At 47.4% G+C, this 21,069-nt stretch overlaps 1 protein-coding gene and 1 long non-coding RNA gene across 3 annotated transcripts in view; one reads left to right on the forward strand and one right to left on the reverse strand.

Moving 5' to 3' along the window:
* Positions 1 to 21,069, forward strand: part of LOC114446889 (echinoderm microtubule-associated protein-like 6) — a 39,699-nt gene that overhangs the window by 16,056 nt on the left and 2,574 nt on the right. The window contains exons 17-39 of the mRNA XM_028422770.1: positions 578 to 683; positions 758 to 851; positions 921 to 1,021; positions 1,123 to 1,325; positions 1,909 to 2,020; positions 2,306 to 2,433; positions 3,602 to 3,743; positions 3,837 to 3,989; positions 4,120 to 4,251; positions 4,335 to 4,423; positions 4,956 to 5,132; positions 5,229 to 5,463; positions 5,554 to 5,680; positions 6,065 to 6,143; positions 6,235 to 6,364; positions 6,501 to 6,599; positions 7,325 to 7,498; positions 7,574 to 7,782; positions 8,805 to 8,962; positions 9,040 to 9,154; positions 9,219 to 9,407; positions 11,906 to 12,078; positions 12,197 to 12,359. Of these exons, the coding sequence (XP_028278571.1) occupies positions 578 to 683; positions 758 to 851; positions 921 to 1,021; positions 1,123 to 1,325; positions 1,909 to 2,020; positions 2,306 to 2,433; positions 3,602 to 3,743; positions 3,837 to 3,989; positions 4,120 to 4,251; positions 4,335 to 4,423; positions 4,956 to 5,132; positions 5,229 to 5,463; positions 5,554 to 5,680; positions 6,065 to 6,143; positions 6,235 to 6,364; positions 6,501 to 6,599; positions 7,325 to 7,498; positions 7,574 to 7,782; positions 8,805 to 8,962; positions 9,040 to 9,154; positions 9,219 to 9,407; positions 11,906 to 12,078; positions 12,197 to 12,359 (3,288 nt within the window). The remainder of the gene's footprint in view (positions 1 to 577; positions 684 to 757; positions 852 to 920; positions 1,022 to 1,122; positions 1,326 to 1,908; positions 2,021 to 2,305; positions 2,434 to 3,601; positions 3,744 to 3,836; positions 3,990 to 4,119; positions 4,252 to 4,334; positions 4,424 to 4,955; positions 5,133 to 5,228; positions 5,464 to 5,553; positions 5,681 to 6,064; positions 6,144 to 6,234; positions 6,365 to 6,500; positions 6,600 to 7,324; positions 7,499 to 7,573; positions 7,783 to 8,804; positions 8,963 to 9,039; positions 9,155 to 9,218; positions 9,408 to 11,905; positions 12,079 to 12,196; positions 12,360 to 21,069) is intronic.
* Positions 15,382 to 19,343, reverse strand: LOC114446952 (uncharacterized). 2 transcript variants are annotated; one of them, XR_003671800.1, is made up of 6 exons: positions 19,242 to 19,343; positions 18,278 to 18,409; positions 18,029 to 18,159; positions 17,852 to 17,938; positions 15,538 to 15,779; positions 15,382 to 15,412 (listed from the first exon to the last, which is right to left on the reverse strand). It is a non-coding gene; the product is annotated as an uncharacterized LOC114446952 (long non-coding RNA). The 2 variants fall into 2 exon arrangements; XR_003671801.1 differs by lacking the exons at positions 15,382 to 15,412; positions 15,538 to 15,779 and adding an exon at positions 16,365 to 16,438.

The following is a 21,069-nucleotide window of genomic DNA, read 5'->3' on the forward strand; positions in this document are numbered from 1 at the left end:
ACACAGACAGAGACACACACACCGACACACACACACAGACACACATACTCACACATACACACACAGACACACACACACACATAAAGACACACACACAGACACACACACATACACTCAACACACACACACACACACAGACACACACAGGTGCTTTGAAATGTACGTCACCAATATGTACAGTTTTAAAACTACTCTGTGTGTCTGTGTGTGTGTCTGTATGTGTGTGTGTGTGTGTCTGTGTGTGTCTGTGTGTGTGTGTGTGTCTGTGTGTGTCTGTATGTGTGTGTGTGTCTGTGTGTGTCTGTCTGTGTGTGTCTGTCTGTGTGTGTCTGTATGTGTGTGTGTCTGTGTGTGTCTGTGTGTGTGTGTGTCTGTATGTGTGTGTCTGTCTGTGTGTGTCTGTCTGTGTGTGTCTGTCTGTGTGTGTCTGTATGTGTGTGTGTGTGTGTGTGTGTGTGTCTGTGTGTGTCTGTATGTGTGTGTCTGTATGTGTGTGTCTGTATGTGTGTGTCTGTCTGTGTGTGTCTGTCTGTGTGTGTGTCTGTGTGTGTGTGTGTGTGTGTGTGTGTGTCTGTAGGTGGGGAGAGACCCGGCCATCCATGTGTGGGACATCCAGACTCTGAAGTGTCTCTCTTTGTTGAAGGGATTTCATCAGAGGGGAGTGTGTGCACTGGACTTCTCAGGTACCTTCTGTGTGTGTGTGTGTGTGTCTGTGTGTGTCTCTGAGTGATGATGTATTTCCTCTGTGTCCCCTCAGCTGATGGGAAGAGTCTGGTCTCGGTGGGAGTGGATGACGGACATGCGGTGGTGGTGTGGGACTGGAAGCGAGGAGAGAAGCTGGCCACAGCTCGGTACTGTGACATGAACACTGTGTGTGTCTGCAGAGAGTCTGAGCTCACGGCTGCTTGTCTCCACTTCAGGGGCCATAAGGACAAGATCTTTGTGGTGAAGTGCAATCCCCTGCTGATGGACAGACTGGTCACCGTGGGAATCAAACACATCAGGTTCTGGCAGCATGCAGGTGAAGCAGCCCGGAGGCTTCAGTTCCACCTTTCACCTTCGGAGGGTTTTCATCACCTCCGTCCACATCTGATCAAAGCTGCTCATGTCTCTGTCCTCCAGGGGGCGGTCTGACCTACAGGCGCGGTGCGTTCAGGAGCGTGGGCCGACCGGAGACCATGATGTCGGTGTGTTACGGCCGCAGTGAGGGGCTGGTGTTCTCCGGCGCCACCACCGGAGACGTTTACATCTGGAAGGAGCCACTGCTGCTGAAAACTGTGAAAGCTCACGACGGGCCGGTGTTCGCCATGTTCTCCCTGGACAAGGTGAGGACGTCTGGACCGGCTCACAGCGGGGAGTTCATTTTATTCAGAGGTCCAGAGCTGCTCATAGACCCTCTGCAGGTCAGAGACGCTCTGAGTGTGGGTCATGTGACTGCTGCTCACAGTGACTCCATCATGGCGTCCTGCTGGCTGCTGAGGAGGACAGGACTTTATGTTTGTGCTGCGTGTTGTTGGAGTGAACTCTTTATTTCTGGAGGATTCTTACCTCAGATATGTAGAAAAAAAACTGTGTGGATACCTGAAGCCCCAGTTTGGTCAGAAGTTCAGATGATGCATTCGAGGACCCTCCGAAAGTCCAGATGGTTTTTCCGTGTTTTTCTGGTTTAGATGCGGTTTAATCAGCGTCTTTCATTAAAACAGTGTCTGTCAGAGCTTCAGTGGAAACAGCCTGACAAACAGGCGTGAAGATGTCGGGCTGAGGATGAGGAAGACAAACCTGTCAGAGACGATGAAGAGTCTGACAGCCTGCAGCTCTGAGGGAGAGGAGGGAGGGGGGACGATGTCTGAAGTGCTGCCTTCTGTGCCTCTGCAGAACGCTCAGTAATGTTCGGCGCTCTGTGTTCAGGGCTTCGTGACGGGCGGCAAGGACGGCGTGGTGGAGCTGTGGGACGACATGTTCGACCGCTGCCTGAAGACCTACGCCATCAAGAGGACAGCTCTGTCCCCGGGATCCAAAGGTCTCTGACATTTACCTCCGCCTCCATGTTGTATATCATAACTAACTGTTTAGGTTTCCAATGACCCGAGTGCTTATTAGTGCAACACTGCCATCATGTGGACACAAGGGGAACACAACTCATGGCTGTGTGTGTGCGTGTGTGTGTTTCTGTGTGTGTGTGTGTGTGTGTTTGTCTGTGTGTGTGTGTGTGTGTTTGTGTCTGTGTGTCTGTGTGTGTCTGTGTGTGTTTGTGTGTGTGTGTCTGTCTGTGTGTGTGTCTGTGTGTGTGTGTGTGTGTACACAGGCCTTCTGCTGGAGGACAATCCATCCATCCGAGCCATCACTCTGGGTCACGGTCACATCCTGGTGGGAACCAAAAATGGAGAAGTTCTGGAGATCGACAAGACCGGACCCATGACCCTGCTGGTGCAGGTCAGTGTGTGTGTGTGTGTGTGTGGAACTATGCAGAGATTCTTTAAATGTCTGACTGGCAAGGCACCTGTTGCCATGGTGAGGAGAGCTGTCTGCTGCACAAACACAGAGAACAGATCAATGCTGTCACATTCTGCAGTCTGTGTGTGTGTGTGTGTGTGGTGTGTGTGGTGTGTGTGAGTGCAGTGATTAATGTTTCATAGTGTGTAAGGAGTGAAGTGGACTCTGCTTATAGCAAAAATCATTTATTTGAAATCATGTTGTCTCTATATGGAGACACACACACACACAGCAGCAGTGATGTATTTTCGTAGTCCAACCAGGAAGTCAAAGTCTTAAACAGCCAATCAGATTCATCAGTTGTCTTTTAGATTATTGCAGAAAATAAAAGTTATTTCAGACATCTGACCAAAAACAAAACACACTGAGAGGACAGGAAGTGCTGTGAGTCTGACGTCTATAGAAATAATATTTACAGATATATCCCTGTACCTGGGACTGATGTGCTCGGATCTTTTTAATTTAATATTTATTTTATTGTGGCTTTCTGAATTCTTGGAAACGGTGTCCACAGTGTTCCTCCACAGTGGATCAGACTGCGGCCTCCCTCAGGAGCCTCAAACCTGCAGAAATATTTATCCACGAGGGGGAAATTCTTTTTTGTTACAGACAGGAAGTGAACGATAGAGTTAAAGTATAAAAATCATAAATATCTAAGTAACACCCTGAGATTCACATGGTAAAGAGCACGATCTACAGAACATACAAGAACAAGAATGTAGGTGTCCACATTCCTGCACCAGTCCAGTTTGTGGTCCAAGTACACCCCCAGGTATTTGTCCTCCTCCACCACCTCCACACTGAGCCCTGTGATGCTGGTAGGGGTCAGCGGAGCCTTCGTCCCCCTCAGATCCAACACCAGTTCCTTAGTCTTTGTCACAGTGAGCAGTAGGTGGGCCACCACGGACCTGACCTCCCCTCATCACCCCAGTAATACATCCAACCACCTCAGAGTCATCAGAGAATGTCTGGAGGTGGCAGGTCTTCGAGAGGAGGACGGTCCCCTGTGGGGCCCCGGTGTGGCGGATCAGTCTGTCTGACGGAGGCGGCCTGAGAGGCCAAACCCAGGGCAGAAAGTGTTAATGAATGTGTGTGTGTGTGTCTGTAGGGTCACATGGAGGGGGAGGTTTGGGGTCTGGCCCCTCACCCTCTCCTCCCAATCTGCGCCACCGTCAGTGATGACAGAACGCTGCGACTGTGGGAGACGTCGGCCAATCACCGCATGGTCGCCGTCCGCAAGCTGAAGAGAGGTCAGACCGAGGACCAGACCCGACCTTCTGTTGTCAGACATGTTGTATAAATGGCAGTCTGACACTGTGTGTGTGTGTGTGTGTGTGCTGCAGGCGGTCGCTGCTGTGCCTTCTCTCCTGATGGGAAAGCGTTGGCGGTCGGTCTGAGTGACGGCGGCGTGCTGGTGGTGAACGCAGACACACTGGAGGATCTGCTGAGCTTCCACCATCGCCGTGACGCCATCTCTGACATCCGGTTCAGCCCAGGTACACACACAGACACACACACACACACACACACACTCACCACACACACACACACACACACTCACCACACACACACACACACACACACACTCACCACACACACAGATCCTCATGGTGGCTTTTCTCTCAGACCCGGGGAAGTACCTGGCTGTGGCGTCACATGACAGCTTTGTGGACATCTACAACGTGCTGAGCAGCAAGAGAGTCGGCATCTGTAAAGGAGCGTCCAGCTACATCACACACATCGACTGGGACGCCAGAGGTAACGCACGCCGCCTGGGGATTGACCTTTTGACCTTTGTATCATTTCATCGTGTGGATCTGCTGGTGTCCGTGTGTCTGCAGGTAAACTGCTGCAGGTGAACACAGGAGCCAAAGAGCAGCTTTTCTTCGAAGCACCAAGAGGAAGGAGACAAACTATCAGGGACTCTGAGGTCAGAGTGTGTGTCTGTATGTGTGTGTGTGTCTGTGTGTGTGTCTGTATGTGTGTGTGTGTCTGTGTGTATGTCTATGTGTGTCTGTGTGTGTGTGTCTGTATGTGTCTGTCTCTGTGTGTGTGTGTGTGTCTGTGTGTGTCTGTGTGTGTATGTGTGTGTGTCAGTGTGTGTGTGTCTGTATGTGTGTGTGTCTGCGTGTGTCTGTCTGTGTGTCTGTATGTGTGTGTGTCTGTGTGTGTCTCTGTGTCTGTGTGTGTCTGTGTGTGTGTCTGTGTGTGTTCGTGTGTGTATGTCTGTGTGTGTGTGTATGTCTATGTGTGTATGTCTGTGTGTGTATGTGTGTGTGTCTGTCTGTGTGTGTGTGTCTGTCTGTCTTTCTGTGTGTGTGTGTCTGTGTGTGTAAAGGATTCCAGCTTAGACATTACCCTCTTTAATTTGTTTAGGTGTTTATATTTTCTGTCTGTGTGTATTTGTGTCTCTGTGTGTGTATTTGTGTCTGTGTATGTATTTTGTGTCTCTGTGTGTGTAGCTGGAGCGGATGGAGTGGGCCAGCTGGACGTGTGTTCTGGGTTCCAGCTGTGAGGGAATATGGCCGACGCACAGTGACATCACTGACATCAACGCTGCGTCGCTCACCACAGACCAAGCGCTGCTCGCCACCGGAGACGACTTCGGCTTCCTCAAACTGTTCAGCTACCCCGTCAGAGTACGACACACACAACCATGTTAAACCTGAACACACACACGGACACACACTTCATTTAGGTTGATCGTTGTCGGTGTGTGTCTGCTGTCCCCTCAGGGTCAGTACGCTCGCTTCAAGCGCTACGTGGGCCACAGCGCCCAGGTGACCAACGTCTGCTGGGCCCAAGACGATGCCACACTGCTGACGGTGGGCGGGGCTGACGCCGCCCTGATGATCTGGACCAGGGAGCGAGGAGGCGCGGTCAGCGGCGAGGGGGAGGGGCCTTTGTTCCGTGACAACCGGCCCCCTGTGGACAGCGAGGAGTCAGACGATGACATCGAGGAGGACGGAGGTGGGGGAGAGTCACATGACTGCTGACATGACACGTTCAACTCAGAGATGACTGAAGTGTGTGTGTGTCTGTGTGTGTGTGTGTTTAAAGGCTACGACAGCGACGTCGCCCGGGAGAAAGCAGTGGATTACACCACTAAGATGTACGCCGTGAGCATCCGAGAGATGAGAGGAACCAAACCTCACCAACAGCAGAGGGAGCTGTCAGCTGAGGAGAGGTATGGACACAGACACACACACACAGACACACACACACAGACACACACACATGATGTGTTTAAACCACAGACTGCCTGTCTCCATGATCAGCAGCTGACTCCTCCAAACTCCCCTTTAATCCAAATATGGGCAAAGAGGCGGTGTGTGTGTGTGTGTGTGTGTGTGTGTGCGCGCGCGCTTTATCTCAGGATTAATGAACACAGAGCTGCCTCTGAAATGTAGTCAGATCAGATGTTGCTGCCTACATGTCCCAGGATGCATTGCACGTATTCAGAACATTTTTACCAGAATTCTTCAGCCTTTCTGTCCATATTGTCTCACTGTCCTTCATATTTCTGACTCAACGCCCCACTGATTGAGTGATTGATTGTTTGATCCTCCAGGCCTCCAGTGAGTCGAGCAGCACCACAGCCTGAGAAACTCCAGAAGAACAATGTGTCCAAGAAGAAGAGACTGGTGGAGGTTTGTCCCTCTGCCTCTGTCCGTCCTCATATTGACCCACCCTATTGTCCCTGTCTCTGTCCTCTTATTGATCTCCTCCCTGTCACTGCAGGACCTGGTTTTGGACCACGTCTTTGGTTTCCGGGGCTTTGACTGCCGTAACAACCTGCACTACCTCAATGACGGCGCCGAGATCGTCTACCACACCGCTGCTACCGCCATTGTCCACAGCCTCAGCACTGGTAACCATGGCAACACACACACACACTCAGAACGCAGGGGTGGACTGTGAATGATTTAATACGTGTGGATGATGACACATGATGTGTGTGAGTGTGTGTGATGTAGCTGTGATGCGTTCATGTCTCTGTGCTGCAGGAACTCAGAGCTTCTACCTGGAACACACGGACGACATCCTCTGTCTGACCGTCAACCAGCACCCCAAATACAAAAACATCATCGCCACGGGGCAGATCGGTACGCCCTGCGTCTCTGTGTCTGTGTGTGTGTCTGTCTCTGTGTGTGTGTGTCTGTGATGTTGTTTCTGCATGCCGTGTGTTTTTCGGTCCTGCTGCCTCTGCTTCCTGTTTACCTGCCCGCTTCACTTATTCCTAACACAGAGGACAGTTAATAACTGACAGTGTAACCAATCGGATTACTGCTCTGAAACAGACGAGCCAATCACAGCAGAGTATTGCCTTCAGCAAATGATTTTGTTCTGAATGTCTGAAGAGTTCACTCCAATAGTAATAATCCACAGCAGTCACATGACCAACATGTCTGTCTGACCCTGGTACAGTGTTGCTGTTCTGTTTCCTCCTTGACGACACGTTGTCGCCCATTTGACTCACTGCAGGTTTTCTGTCGTTTTTGTGTGTGTGTGTTTGTGGCTGGCCTCATTTGTCGCCATCGCTTTCACAACCCCTCAGGTGACGTCAGTGAACTCCCAGGTAAAGTAAACGCAGCTCGCGCCGCCGCTCCCATCACAGCAAACACCCTGAGGCCCGGACTCTGCACCCAGTCCGGACAGAGTCCAGCAGAGCGGACTGGGTGCAGAGCCCGGGCTGCTCTCAGGGTGTCTGCGGCTGCACTGATGCCCCGCCCTGTTTGCTTCCTGTCGTCCCGCTTGGTTCTGTTTGTTGTTGTTGTTTTTTTGACCACGAACCTGTGACATCACATGACATGCTGTTGTGTCGTCATAGGGACGACTCCGTCCATCCACGTGTGGGATGCGATGAGTAAACAGACTCTGTCCATCCTCCGCTGCTCCCACACCAAAGGCGTCAGCTACGTCAACTTCAGCGCCACGGGGAAGCTGCTGCTGTCTGTGGGAGTGGACCCTGAACACACCATCACTGTGTGGCGCTGGCAGGAAGGTCCGAGTCCGACCCACAGAACCTGTCCTGTTGTCTTTTTTTAAAAAACACTGACATCCGGCGTCTCCCGTGCAGGATCCAGGGTGTGCAGTAAAGGGGAACACCCAGACCGGATCTTCGTGGTGGAGTTCCGGCCGGACTCGGACTCTCAGTTTGTGTCGGTGGGAATCAAACACGTGAAGTTCTGGACGCTGGCCGGCGGCGCGCTGATGTACAAGAAGGGCGTGGTGGTGACGGTGGAGGACGGGCGGATGCAGACGATGCTGTCGGTGGCCTTTGGTGCTGTGAGTCCACCGCTGTGTGAGTGAGTGAATGAGCGAGTGAATCAGTGAGCGAGCGAATGAATGATAAGTGAGTGAGTGAATGAGTGAGTGAATGAATGATAAGTGTGAGTGAGCGAGCGAATGAATGATAAGTGAGTGAGTGAGTGAGTGAATGAATGATAAGTGATAAGTGTGAGTGAGTGAGTGAATGAATGATAAGTGAGTGAGCGAGCGAATGAATGATAAGTGAGCGAGTGAATGAATGATAAGTGTGAGTGAGTGAATGAATGAGCGAGCGGTTGAGTGAATAAGTGAGTGAGTGAGCGATAGAGTGAATGAATGATAAGTGACAAGTGTGAGTGAGTGAATGAATAAGTGATGTGTGTGAGCGAGCGAATGAATGATAAGTGTGAGTAAGCGAGTGAGTGAATGAATGAATGATAAGTGAGTGAGCGAGTGAATGAATGAATGATAAGTGTGAGTGAGTAAGCGAGTGAGTGAATGAATGAATGATAAGTGTGAGTGAGCGAGTTAATGAATGATAAGTGAGCGAGTGAGTGAATGAATGATAAGTGTGAGTGAGCGAGTGAGTGAATGAATGAATGATAAGTGAGTGAGCGAGTGAATGAATGAATGATAAGTGTGAGTGAGTAAGCGAGTGAGTGAATGAATGAATGATAAGTGTGAGCGAGTGAGTGAATGAATGATAAGTGTGAGTGAGCGAGCGAGTGAATGAATGAATGATAAGTGAGTGAGTGAGCGAGCGAATGAATGATAAGTGAGTGAGCGAGTGAGTGTTTTTTTTTGGTTGTCCACAAACTGTCCATCCATGTAGAATTCTTAGTTTTCATATGAATGTTGTATTTTTTCCTGACGTGCCTAAATTAACGATTTATTTTCTTTATTAGTTATGATCTCAGAAAGATTTTTTTATTGCCTTTAGGATTTTTTAAACTAAGAGATTTCTGACTTTATGGTCTCAGACCCCAGGGTAGTGTTTGGTTTTATTGTGTCGGTTTATGTTGATTTTGTTGTGTTTGCAGAATAACTTGACGTTCACAGGAGCCATTAACGGGGACGTGTACGTGTGGCGAGACCACTACCTGCTGAGGGTGGTGGCGAAGGCTCACACAGGGCCGGTCTTCACCATGTACACCACGCTGAGGGACGGACTCATCGTCACCGGGGGCAAAGAGCGGCCGTGAGTGACGCAGCGGCAGCATTAAAGCTAAGAGCAGGTATCCTAAGTGTGTGTCTGTGTGTGTCTGTGTGTGTCAGGACGAAGGAAGGCGGAGCGGTGAAGCTCTGGGATCAGGAGATGAAGCGATGTCGAGCCTTCCAGCTGGAGACGGGGCAGCAGGTGGAGTGTGTGCGATCTGTCTGCAGGGGCAAGGTGAGGCTGCCTGATCTTCATCCTCCTCCTGTTTGTTCCGTCTGACCTGCCTCATCTTCCTCAGGGTAAGATCCTGGTGGGGACGAAGGACGGAGAGATCATCGAGGTCGGCGAGAAGAACGCGGCGTCCAACCTGCTGCTGGACAGCCACGCTCGGGGAGGAACCTGGGGTCTGACTGCTCATCCCGCCAAAGAGTTGTGCGTCACGGCCAGTGACGACGCCACTATCAGGCTGTGGGACCTCACCGACAAGGTACACACACACATACAGAGACACACACATGCACAGAGACACAGAGACACACACATGCACAGAGACACAGAGACACACACATGCACAGAGACACACAGACACAGAGACACACACATGCACAGAGACACAGAGACACACACATGCACAGAGACACACACATGCACAGAGACACACAGACACACACACATACAGAGACACACAGACACACACATGCACAGAGACGCACAGACACACACACATACAGAGACACACAGACAAACAGACACACACACATGTACACACACTCACGTATAGAGACACACACACAGACACATGCACAGAGACACACAGACACACACATGCACACAGACACACACACATGCAGAGACACACAGACACACATGCACAGACACACATACAGACACACACATGTACACACTCACGTATAGAGACACACACACAGACACACACATACAGAGACACACAGACACACACATGTACACACACTCACGTATAGAGACAGACACGCACAGACACACAGACACACATGCACACAGACACACACACATACACAGAGACACACACACAAGCACAGACACACACACATGCACACAGACACACACACATGCACAGAGACACACAGACACACACACATGCACAGACACAGACACACACACACATGTACACACACTCACGTATAGAGACACACAGACACACACACATACAGAGACACACACACAAGCACAGAGACACACACACATGCACACAGACACACAGATACAGAGACACACAGACACACATGTACACACTCACGTATAGAGACACACACACAGACACATGCACAGAGACACACAGACACACACATGCACACAGACACACACACATGCACAGAGACACACAGACACACATGCACAGACACACATACAGACACACACATGTACACACACTCGCGTATAGAGACACATACACAGAGACACACAGACACACACATACAGACACACAGACACACACATGTACACACACTCACGTATAGAGACACACACATGCGCAGAGACACACACAGACATACAGAGGCACACACAGGCACACACATGCACAGAGACACACATGCACAGAGGCACACACAGACACACATGCACAGAGACACACAGACACACATGCACACAGACACACACACATGCACAGAGACACACACACAAGCACAGAGACACACACACATACAGAGACACACACCCACACAGAGAGACACACACACACACTCACATACAGACACACACTCACATACAGAGACACACACAGACACACACAGAGAGACACACACACACTCACATACAGAGACACAAACAGGCACACAAAGACACACACATGCACAGAGACACACACATGCACAGAGACACACACAGACACACACACACATACAGAGACACACACACTCACATACAGAGACACACACAGACACACACCCACACAGAGAGACACACACACAGACACACACACACACTCAAATACAGAGACACAAACAGGCACACACAGACACACACATGCACAGAGACACACACATGCACAGAGACACACACATGCACAGAGACACACACAGACACACACACACATACAGAGACACACACACTCACATACAGAGACACACACACACACACACACACACACTCACGTATAGAGACACACACATGCACAGAGACACACACAGACACACACACAGACATACAGAGGCACACACATGCACAGAGACACACATGCACAGAGACACAGACACACACACAGAGGCACACACAGACACACATGCACAGAGACACACAGACACACACATGTACACACAGTCACGTATAGACACACACAGGCACACTGACACACACATGCACAGAGACACACATGCACAGAGACACAGACACACACATGTACACACACTCACGTATAGAGACACACACACATACAGAGACACACACCCACACAGAGAGACACACACAAACAGACAGACATACAGAGACACACACACACAGAGACACACACAGACACACACATGCACAGACACACACACACATACAGAGACACACACAGACACACACAGACATACACACACATACAGAGACACACACCCACACACTCACATACAGAGAGACACACACACACTCACATACAGAGACACACAGACACACACATGCACAGAGACACACAGACACACACACTCATACAGAGACACACACACACACAGAGACACAAACAGGCACACACAGACACACACATGCACAGAGACACACAGACACACACACACAGACACACACACATGTACACACACTCACGTATAGAGACACACACACACACAGGCACACATGCACAGAGACACACAGACATACAGAGACACACATGCACAGACACACACAGACACACACACACAGACACACACACACACTCACATACAGACAGACATACAGAGACACACACACACATAAACTTCAGTCAATGTAACTCTGTGAGCTCTGTTATCTTTCTGAACGTCTTTGTAGAAACTGCTGAACAAAGTGTGTGTCGGCCACGCCGCCCGCTGTGTGAGCTACAGTGCAGACGGGGAGATGCTGGCGGTGGGGATGAAGAACGGCGAGTTCCTCCTCCTCCTCGCCAACACACTCAAGATGTGGGCAAAGAAACGAGACCGCAGTGCCGCTGTTCAGGACATCCGGTAGGAAAGATGTTCACAAAATATTTGATCTTAAAAAAAAAAAACAAGCAGGAAGCCAAGATGGATGCTCGACTGGCTGAGTGACAAACTGTGTCTGTGTGTGTGTGTGTGTGTGCAGGTTCAGTCCGGACCGCAGGCTGTTAGCGGTCGGCTCTGTGGAGAACACAGTGGATGTGTATGATGTGAGTGGAGGGCCGAGTCTGAACAGGCTGGTTTACTGCAGAGACGTCTCAGCTTTTGTCCTGCAGCTGGACTTCTCTGCTGACACCTGCTACATACAGGTACACACACAGACACACAACCATGCAGACACACACACACACACACACAGACACACACAACCATGCAGACACACACAACCATGCAGACACACACACACACACACACAGACGCAGACACACACACACAACCATGCAGACACTCACTCAGACACACAACCATGCAGACACACACAGACAGACACAACCATGCAGACACACACACACAACCATGCAGACAGACACACACTCACAGACACACGCACACACTCACAGACGCACACACACAACCATGCAGACAGACACACACAGACACACACACAAACAACCATGCAGACACACGCACACACTCACAGACACACACGCAGACACAGACACACACACACACAACCATGCAGACACACACACACACACTCACACGACCATGCAGACACACACACACACAGACGCAGACACACACACACACAACCATGCAGACACTCACTCAGACACACAACCATGCAGACACACACAAGCACACGCACACACAGACAGACACGCAACCATGCAGACACACACACACAACCATGCAGACAGACAGACACACACACACACAGACACACACAACCATGCAGACACACGCACACACTCACAGACGCACACACAACCATGCAGACACACACACACAGACACACACACAAACAACTATGCAGACACACACAGACACACACACAACCATGCAGACACACACTCACACACACAACCATGCAGACAGACACACTCACAGACACACACACACTCACAGACACGCACACACACAGACACACACACAACCATGCAGACACATGCACACACTCAGACGCACACACACAACCATGCAGACACACGCACACACTCACAGACACACACGCAGACACAGACACACACACAAACAACTATGCAGACACACACACAACCATGCAGACACACGCACACACACACTCACAGACACAACCATGCAGACACACACTCACACACACAACCATGCAGACAGACACACACTCACAGACACACACACACTCACAGACACGCACACACACAGACACACACACAACCATGCAGACACATGCACACACTCACAGACGCACACACACAACCATGCAGACACACGCACACACTCACAGACACACACGCAGACACAGACACACACACAAACAACTATGCAGACACACACACAGACACACACAGCCATGCAGACACTCACACACACAAGCACACACAGCCATGCAGACACACACACGTAGACACACACACTCACAGACACACACACACAACCATGCAGACACACACACGCAGACAGACACACACAGACACACACACAAACAACCATGCAGACACACGCACACACTCACAGACACACACAAAACCATGCAAAACCATGCAGACACACACACAGACACGCAGACACACTCACACACAACCATGCAGGACACACACAAAACCATGCAGACACACACAGACACGCAGACACATTCACACACACTCACACGAACACACAACCATGCAGACACACACTCACACACACACAGACACACAACCATGCAGGACACACACACAAAACCATGCAGACACACACAACCATGCAGACACACACACACACACACACACACAGACGCAGACACACTCACACACACAGACACACAACCATGCAGACACTCACACAGACACACAACCATGCAGACACACACACACAGACACACTCACACACAGACACACTCACACACAGACACACTCACACACAGACACACTCACACACAGACACACACACAACCATGCAGACACACAAGCACACAACCATGCAGACACACACGCAGACACACAAGCACACAACCATGCAGACACACACACAACCATGCAGACACACACGCAGACACACAAGCACACAACCATGCAGACACACACGCAGACACACACACACAACCATGCAGACACACACGCAGACACACAAGCACACAACCATGCAGACACACACACAACCATGCAGACACACACACAACCATGCAGACAGACACGCAACCACGCAGACACTCACAGACACACAAACATGCAGACACACTCACACACACACACACTCACACAACCATGCAGACACACTCACACAGACACACACACACGGACACACACAAAGCCATGCAGACACACAGACACACACAAAGCCATGCAGACAGACAGACACGCAACCACGCAGACACTCACAGACACAGACACACAAACATGCACACACACACACAGACATGCAGACAGACACACACACAGACACAGACACACTCATACACACATTCTTGTAAACCTCCTTTGAGAGGTCCAAAGGTTTTCTGCCAAGTTGTGGGGTCCCCCTGTTTCCAGTGGCTCTACAGCTCTGTAAAAAATCAGGCAACACTAAAAAAATTCCTGTTAAAAAAAGATCACTTCATATATAAAGAATTCAAAACTCTGTTTGTCCAAACCCGTTTTCTGTCACTTATGGGGCCTGTTACCAACATTTAGTACTTGTAAGGTCCAAACACACATACGTTCAGTTTGTGTATCTTGACAAGGATCAGGAGCCCTCTGAATTAAGCTTTGTTGTAAAATGAGTAGACTGATCGGCCTAAGTTCCCAACATCTCAGAGCTCAATGAAAAAAGCCCAGCAGAGGCCTCAGTGCGTTGACCCAGGACCCATTCTGCTAATGATGATGTCTGATACTGTCTATATTAGCACTCCCTCCATATATAACATATGGCACACAGTACTATGTCTTCATAAGTAAATATTTGGGGTATTTAAGTGCATTTGATCTTTGTAGTATGCCTTTTTTATCCTTTTTCTTAATATTTTTGGTAAGCTTGACTCAGGAAATGCACAACAATTCCAACGTATCTGTACTGTAATGTACCATACACATGGCAAATAAACTCTATTCTATTCTAACAAGCACCAATTAATAAGCATTCATCCAAGTCTGGACCAAACTATATTTATACAAAACACGGTTCCTCATGATACATGTTTTCAGATGCCTTTCAACTGCAGCACTTTGCTTTGGTGTCCAGCTTTTCTTGACTACACATCCTTTACCTATAGTTGGACACAAGAGAAAAAGAAAACGTCTTAATGTCCCTGAGCCGTCTGAACGTTTAAGGAACTCTTAATATCATTAATTATAATAAATAGTGGGTAGTTTATCACTGCTCTAAGCTCACCTCTCTTCCTCTGACACCGTGCTCTCATCTTCTGACCCCTGTGCATGTGGAACACTGGGCCTGCATGCAGCAAAGGTTTACTGAAGCAGCCCATGTGACAGCAAGCAATTCACAATAATCAAAGATTTGTTTTGATATATGGCATGTGTGTCTTTTAAAGATGATTGAAAAACAATAATCAGAACCTTCTTGCAGCGATGTCATGTTGTCCTCAGCTTCCAACTCATGGTCCTCACTGGCATCTGGGTGCATAAAACAGTCATTACAAATACATTTGGAGTGCCACAGGAATGAGTATTTAGACTTGCTATGTAGAAAGGAATAAACTATTCTATTAAAGCCATAACCAAATATTATACTTAAATGTGTCTAGAACAGTCGACACAGTTTTGTCCATGGTAACTTTCTCCATTTTGCCATTATGGCTTCCTGTAGCGTGCTAAATAAAAATTCAATGTGAACACAGGCTATAAGGGCCGCATGAACTGGTAAGATTACATTATAAAACCATGCAAATACTACTCAGACCTTTCTATTCATAAAAGATGCAACGTGTAATAAGTAGCACTTCTTTAGATCAAATGAATAATTATATTCGTATTTAGATCAAATGAATAATTCACAACCAGTTAAAAAACCTCACGTGTTTCAAAACTGGATTAACGTACACGTGGCTCTTCTACCATTTCATCTTCATCAGCATCTGCTGTGACAACAGGAAATCTTTGTGTGGAATCAGGTTCTGTTTCAGATCTTCGGTACTGCCTAGACTCACACTGAGGCTGACTGGAGGACTTTGTTCTCATCAGACTTGTAGAATCAACTTTGTCCTTTTTTATTTTCCATGTGGAACATACTCCTCTTCACTACCTTCGCTTGTATTGTCTGATTCTACAAGAGACTTTTGAACAAAGAAAACTCGAGTTAATAACTGAGCCTCCACTCAGCTTGTCATGTATGACAATTAGGGCTGGGCGATATGGCAAAAATTTTATATCACGATTCTTTAATGATAAAATCACGATCTCGATTTTATCACGATTTGTTTTTACATTGACACTAATTTGCATGTTTCCGTGTAAATGACTTAAGGTAGCCTTAAGGTAGTCACTTCTCAAAAACTGTCAGTAGATTTTAAAGGCAAACAAAAACTCTGATAACCTGCACTCAGTATTAGTTTTAATAAACATGAAAATTTAAATAACAATTACAGAACAAAATACAGTTTTATTTCAAATAGGTTAAAAGAAGACTAATGTAGTTCTGTAAAGTTTTATTCAACAGTCATTTAAACAGGCTGAAGTGTGCCTCCTAAGGCTAAACAATAAATACAGTATGGAGACTTAAGTAACTCTTAAAGTTCAATGTGATTTAGAACAAATGATCAAACTTTCATGGGAATCATGTCTAAGGACAAACGGAGCTGCTGCTGTCAGCTCTGTCCACCGTTTACTAGAGTCCTCATGGAGCCTCTTCATCAAATGCCTGCGTTATTGATTTGGTGACGTCATTAGCTGTTGCCTCTGTCTGCATCTGATGTACACACATGGCCCTCCCACACACACACACACACGACACACACACACACACACGCGACACACACACACACACACGTAGAAGAGCTGCTGACGGCACAACAGCAGCAAACCTGAATATAACGAGCTGGTAATGTTCAGAGAGGTGGGCGCGTACGCGCTCCTACCATTATAATACATTCGTATACACACGGCCCTTCCACTGCGACACACATCGCGCACACACACACACACACAGGCTTAAAAGACGCGTCGCTGCTGCCGGCAGAAACAGCACCGAACATAATGGTGGAGTTTGTTTTAGGGACCAGTTCCTCCGTTCTCTTTCTGTTTTCAGCCGTAGCTTCCTAACAGGGAGGCTGTCATTGGTTGGTCGTGTTCACATTAAGCGCACTGAGAGTTGGCCGAGGAAAAAAACTCATGCGTCTGTGCGAACATAGAACTGCAATTAATAGAACGTGCTCTATGGACGATAAAACGATCTGTCCGTTCTGGTAGATCGCCGATACGTTCAAATCCTTCACGATCATTTATCGTCAAATCGCACAGCCCTAATGACAACCTATCTACATTTCAGTTATATGCTGCAATATCAGAATTTCTTAAAACCCTAAAAGGAATCAATCAGAACAGTAAAGTCAATATAGATCCTAACATGTGTCATTCACAAAATACCAGGCCTATGCTTTTTACAAACTACAGAACAAATTGATTGTAAAAGCATGTGTGTTCTGTTGGTCCGCTTTCATTATAAAATGAAGGGGGAAGAACAGGCCTACCTTCTCTTTGGCCTTTGATGTGGAAGGGTGAGCATCGTCATCATCACTTGAATCACAGAGAGCATCGGAGCGTGGCATGTCATCCATCTGCAAAACAAGACATTTGTAATCATTTCATTCTTAATGTAAGAAAAAATATTACATTGGGAAAAGTGAGAAATGGCCATTAACACATACCAGAACACTTTTTGTCCTCTAAGCTTTGAACAGCCTCATTGTCTGAGTGCAGACTGAATCTGTCTTTATTGAATCATCAACATCTCATCTGAGTCAGACACAGATTTAGCAACATCTGACACTGCATCTTTCTGCAAAACACAGACACGTGCAGATGTGGTTCATGATGTTCCTTACATCAAGGAAATTCATAGGTTTTTGAAATTCTTCTCTAGTCAATATTATGTATTTAATGTATCTGAGGCTTACCAAAATGTCTGTCATTCTTTTGTTTTGAACAACTTCATTACAGTGTGAAGTCAAAGGGTGGTCTGTTCCACAGCCTTCATCTGTATCCTCACTATCAGAGTACTCCACAAGGCAAAACCTGGAAACCATAACCTAAATATAAATAAAAAGAATATACCTTAAAAATGAACGTAGAAAAAGGTAAGTGATAAGACAACTGTTCTCCAAACAGCTAATTAATGCATGGTCTATGGCTCGTGTGGAAGCAACTTTTCATATAACATGCCTTTTACAAGAGTTATGAGCAAGTCCCTTAACAGTATCAGAGATGCATGGATCACATACTAAATACCCTGTAGATAGTAGATAATCTGAGATTTGACACTACCATGCATTTAGGAGTAAAAATACTTGGACTATCGTAAAAAAGAGCTCCATAAGAAAATCAAAAGTACAAGTTCTTGGTGTTAAAGTGGCCCTACAAAGCTAGAAAGATCAAAATTGTGTGTGACGTGAGAGAGGCCCCACAAGTTGAGAACATCCCAAATCATGAAGAGGTCAGGAGGACCCCACATGGGCCAAAATAGAAACACAGTGTGTGAGCCTGCGATGTCTCGGAGCAAATATAAGACATTGCAATGGACTACAGTATAAACACAGCATTAGACAACAACAGACTGGGAAGTGGTGAATTATGCTTATTATAATTTACAGTTTGACACTGTCAGGTTTTTCAGTATTGATGTAAAATAACTTCTAGTTACATCCATACGGGAGAAAAATGGAAAACAAGGAGTGTGTGATGTTGTGATGCTGATGTGAAAATCACTTCGAGATGCACCCAGGGCCCCATAAGGGCCAAAATAGAAACAGAGTGTGTGAGTCTGAGACCTTTACCAGGAGAAGCAACACAAACACCTTCCCATCTAAACAAAGATACCAGACAGTACACAGCCACAGCCATAAAAGAAAGAATCTGCATCACCTGTGTGCTGACACCATCTTTGTGTGAAGCTCCATGTGAAGTGTGATGTGTGGAGGACATCCCCAGATCAACTGCCCCAGCTGGAGCCTGCCTGTGGTCACCTGAAGTCAGATTAAAGATTAGCAGTGATAGTTAGCTCATGTGAAGGTTTATATAAGATACTGCAACTCACTACAATATAAATACCCCTTTAAACACCACACAGATAGATGTTTAATCTAACTCACCTTCTCACACTCTTTCTCTGAGTAGTGTCTTGACTGGCATTCTTCCACTGATATGAGTTCACCCCTGTACTCCAGTACAAAAGCCCCTGGTTCAATGGTCTGGGCTGCAAACACTCCTCTTCCTATAGAGGCATTTTAATTATAGACCATATAATCATACTAAAATAACAACTCCATACCTTTATTACTGTCAATAAATGTTTGTATGCAACCTGACTTGTCACTTGAAGACTGAATGTACACCTTTGCTTCTTCAGCAGGCTGAATCCTTTCCTTCCTTTGGATCATTATGGCTCATATCATTACATAGGTAACCATAGTACCAATGAAAACAGCTGTGCCCTCTCTGAGACAGAGGTTTATATTGATATTAAACCAATTTAATTCAACCTGAATGAATCTACAATATTATTAAAAGAGAAACATCAGATCCATACCAAAGGTACAAGGTAGTCAAATGATGCTTCTCCATCTGTAACACTGGACTGGTACCCACTGTCAGAACACTGATGTGGCACTAAGTGAGCCAGCAGGTTAAACACTGTTTACTCACATTTGTGCTCATACAAAGTCAGGAGTTCACAGCATGTGCACCAGAAAAACATCCCTAGCAAACTAAATTACATACATCAATAAATGCCATTCATAGACTCATATTACAGACTGCTTTGATTGAACTGTTCCTGATTAATGTGCTTTGCATATGTGCATATATGGCAGAGCAGCAGCAGCTAGCGGAGGAAGCTAACGGAAGTAGCTAGCGGAAGAAGCTAACGGAAGTAGCTAGCGACTTTTAGCCGACAGTAAAATGCATTGATAGATACCAGACAGTAGACGTTATTAGGAAGAAGTAGCTGACAGAGGAGCTATAAATCTATGTAACTGCACTTCAGCTGCAGGCGATGCAGTAGTATCTAGTGGAAGAAGCTAGCATGTGGAGCTAGCGAGTTTTAGCCGACAGCAGAAGCTACAATTTGTAGTAAAAGTTACTGATAAGTACCTCACAACAGAAGTTAGTAGCGAGAAGGAGCTGATATATGAGTGCAGCTCAGCTGCAGGCAGAGTCCAGAGAAAGACGTAAAATCACAGAAAGAGTCAAATAAAGCAAACCTACCTGTCGCTGTTGACATGAACGTTGATATCACTCCGCTGGTACCAAGCGGAAGAAGAAAATAGGCCCATGGCTCGAACTGGCAATGAAGTGAAGTAGCCTATCAAATGTCCTCCTTCAGTAGGCTGCGTGTCTCATTGGTTCAAATGACACACACAACCATGCAGACACACAGACACACACACAACCATGCAGACACACACACAACCATGCAGACACACAGACACACACACAACCATGCAGACACACACACACAACCATGCAGACACACACATACAACCATGCAGACACACACACAACCATGCAGACACACACACACAACCATGCAGACACACACACACAACCATGCAGACACACACACACGCAGACACACACACAACCATGCAGGCACACACACACACAACCATGCAGACACACACACAATCATGCAGATACACACACACAGACACACAACCATCAGACACACACACACCCATGCAGACACACACAC

This window comes from Parambassis ranga, chromosome 15 (assembly GCF_900634625.1).
Source record: "Parambassis ranga chromosome 15, fParRan2.1, whole genome shotgun sequence".
NCBI classification, from domain to species: domain Eukaryota; kingdom Metazoa; phylum Chordata; class Actinopteri; family Ambassidae; genus Parambassis; species Parambassis ranga.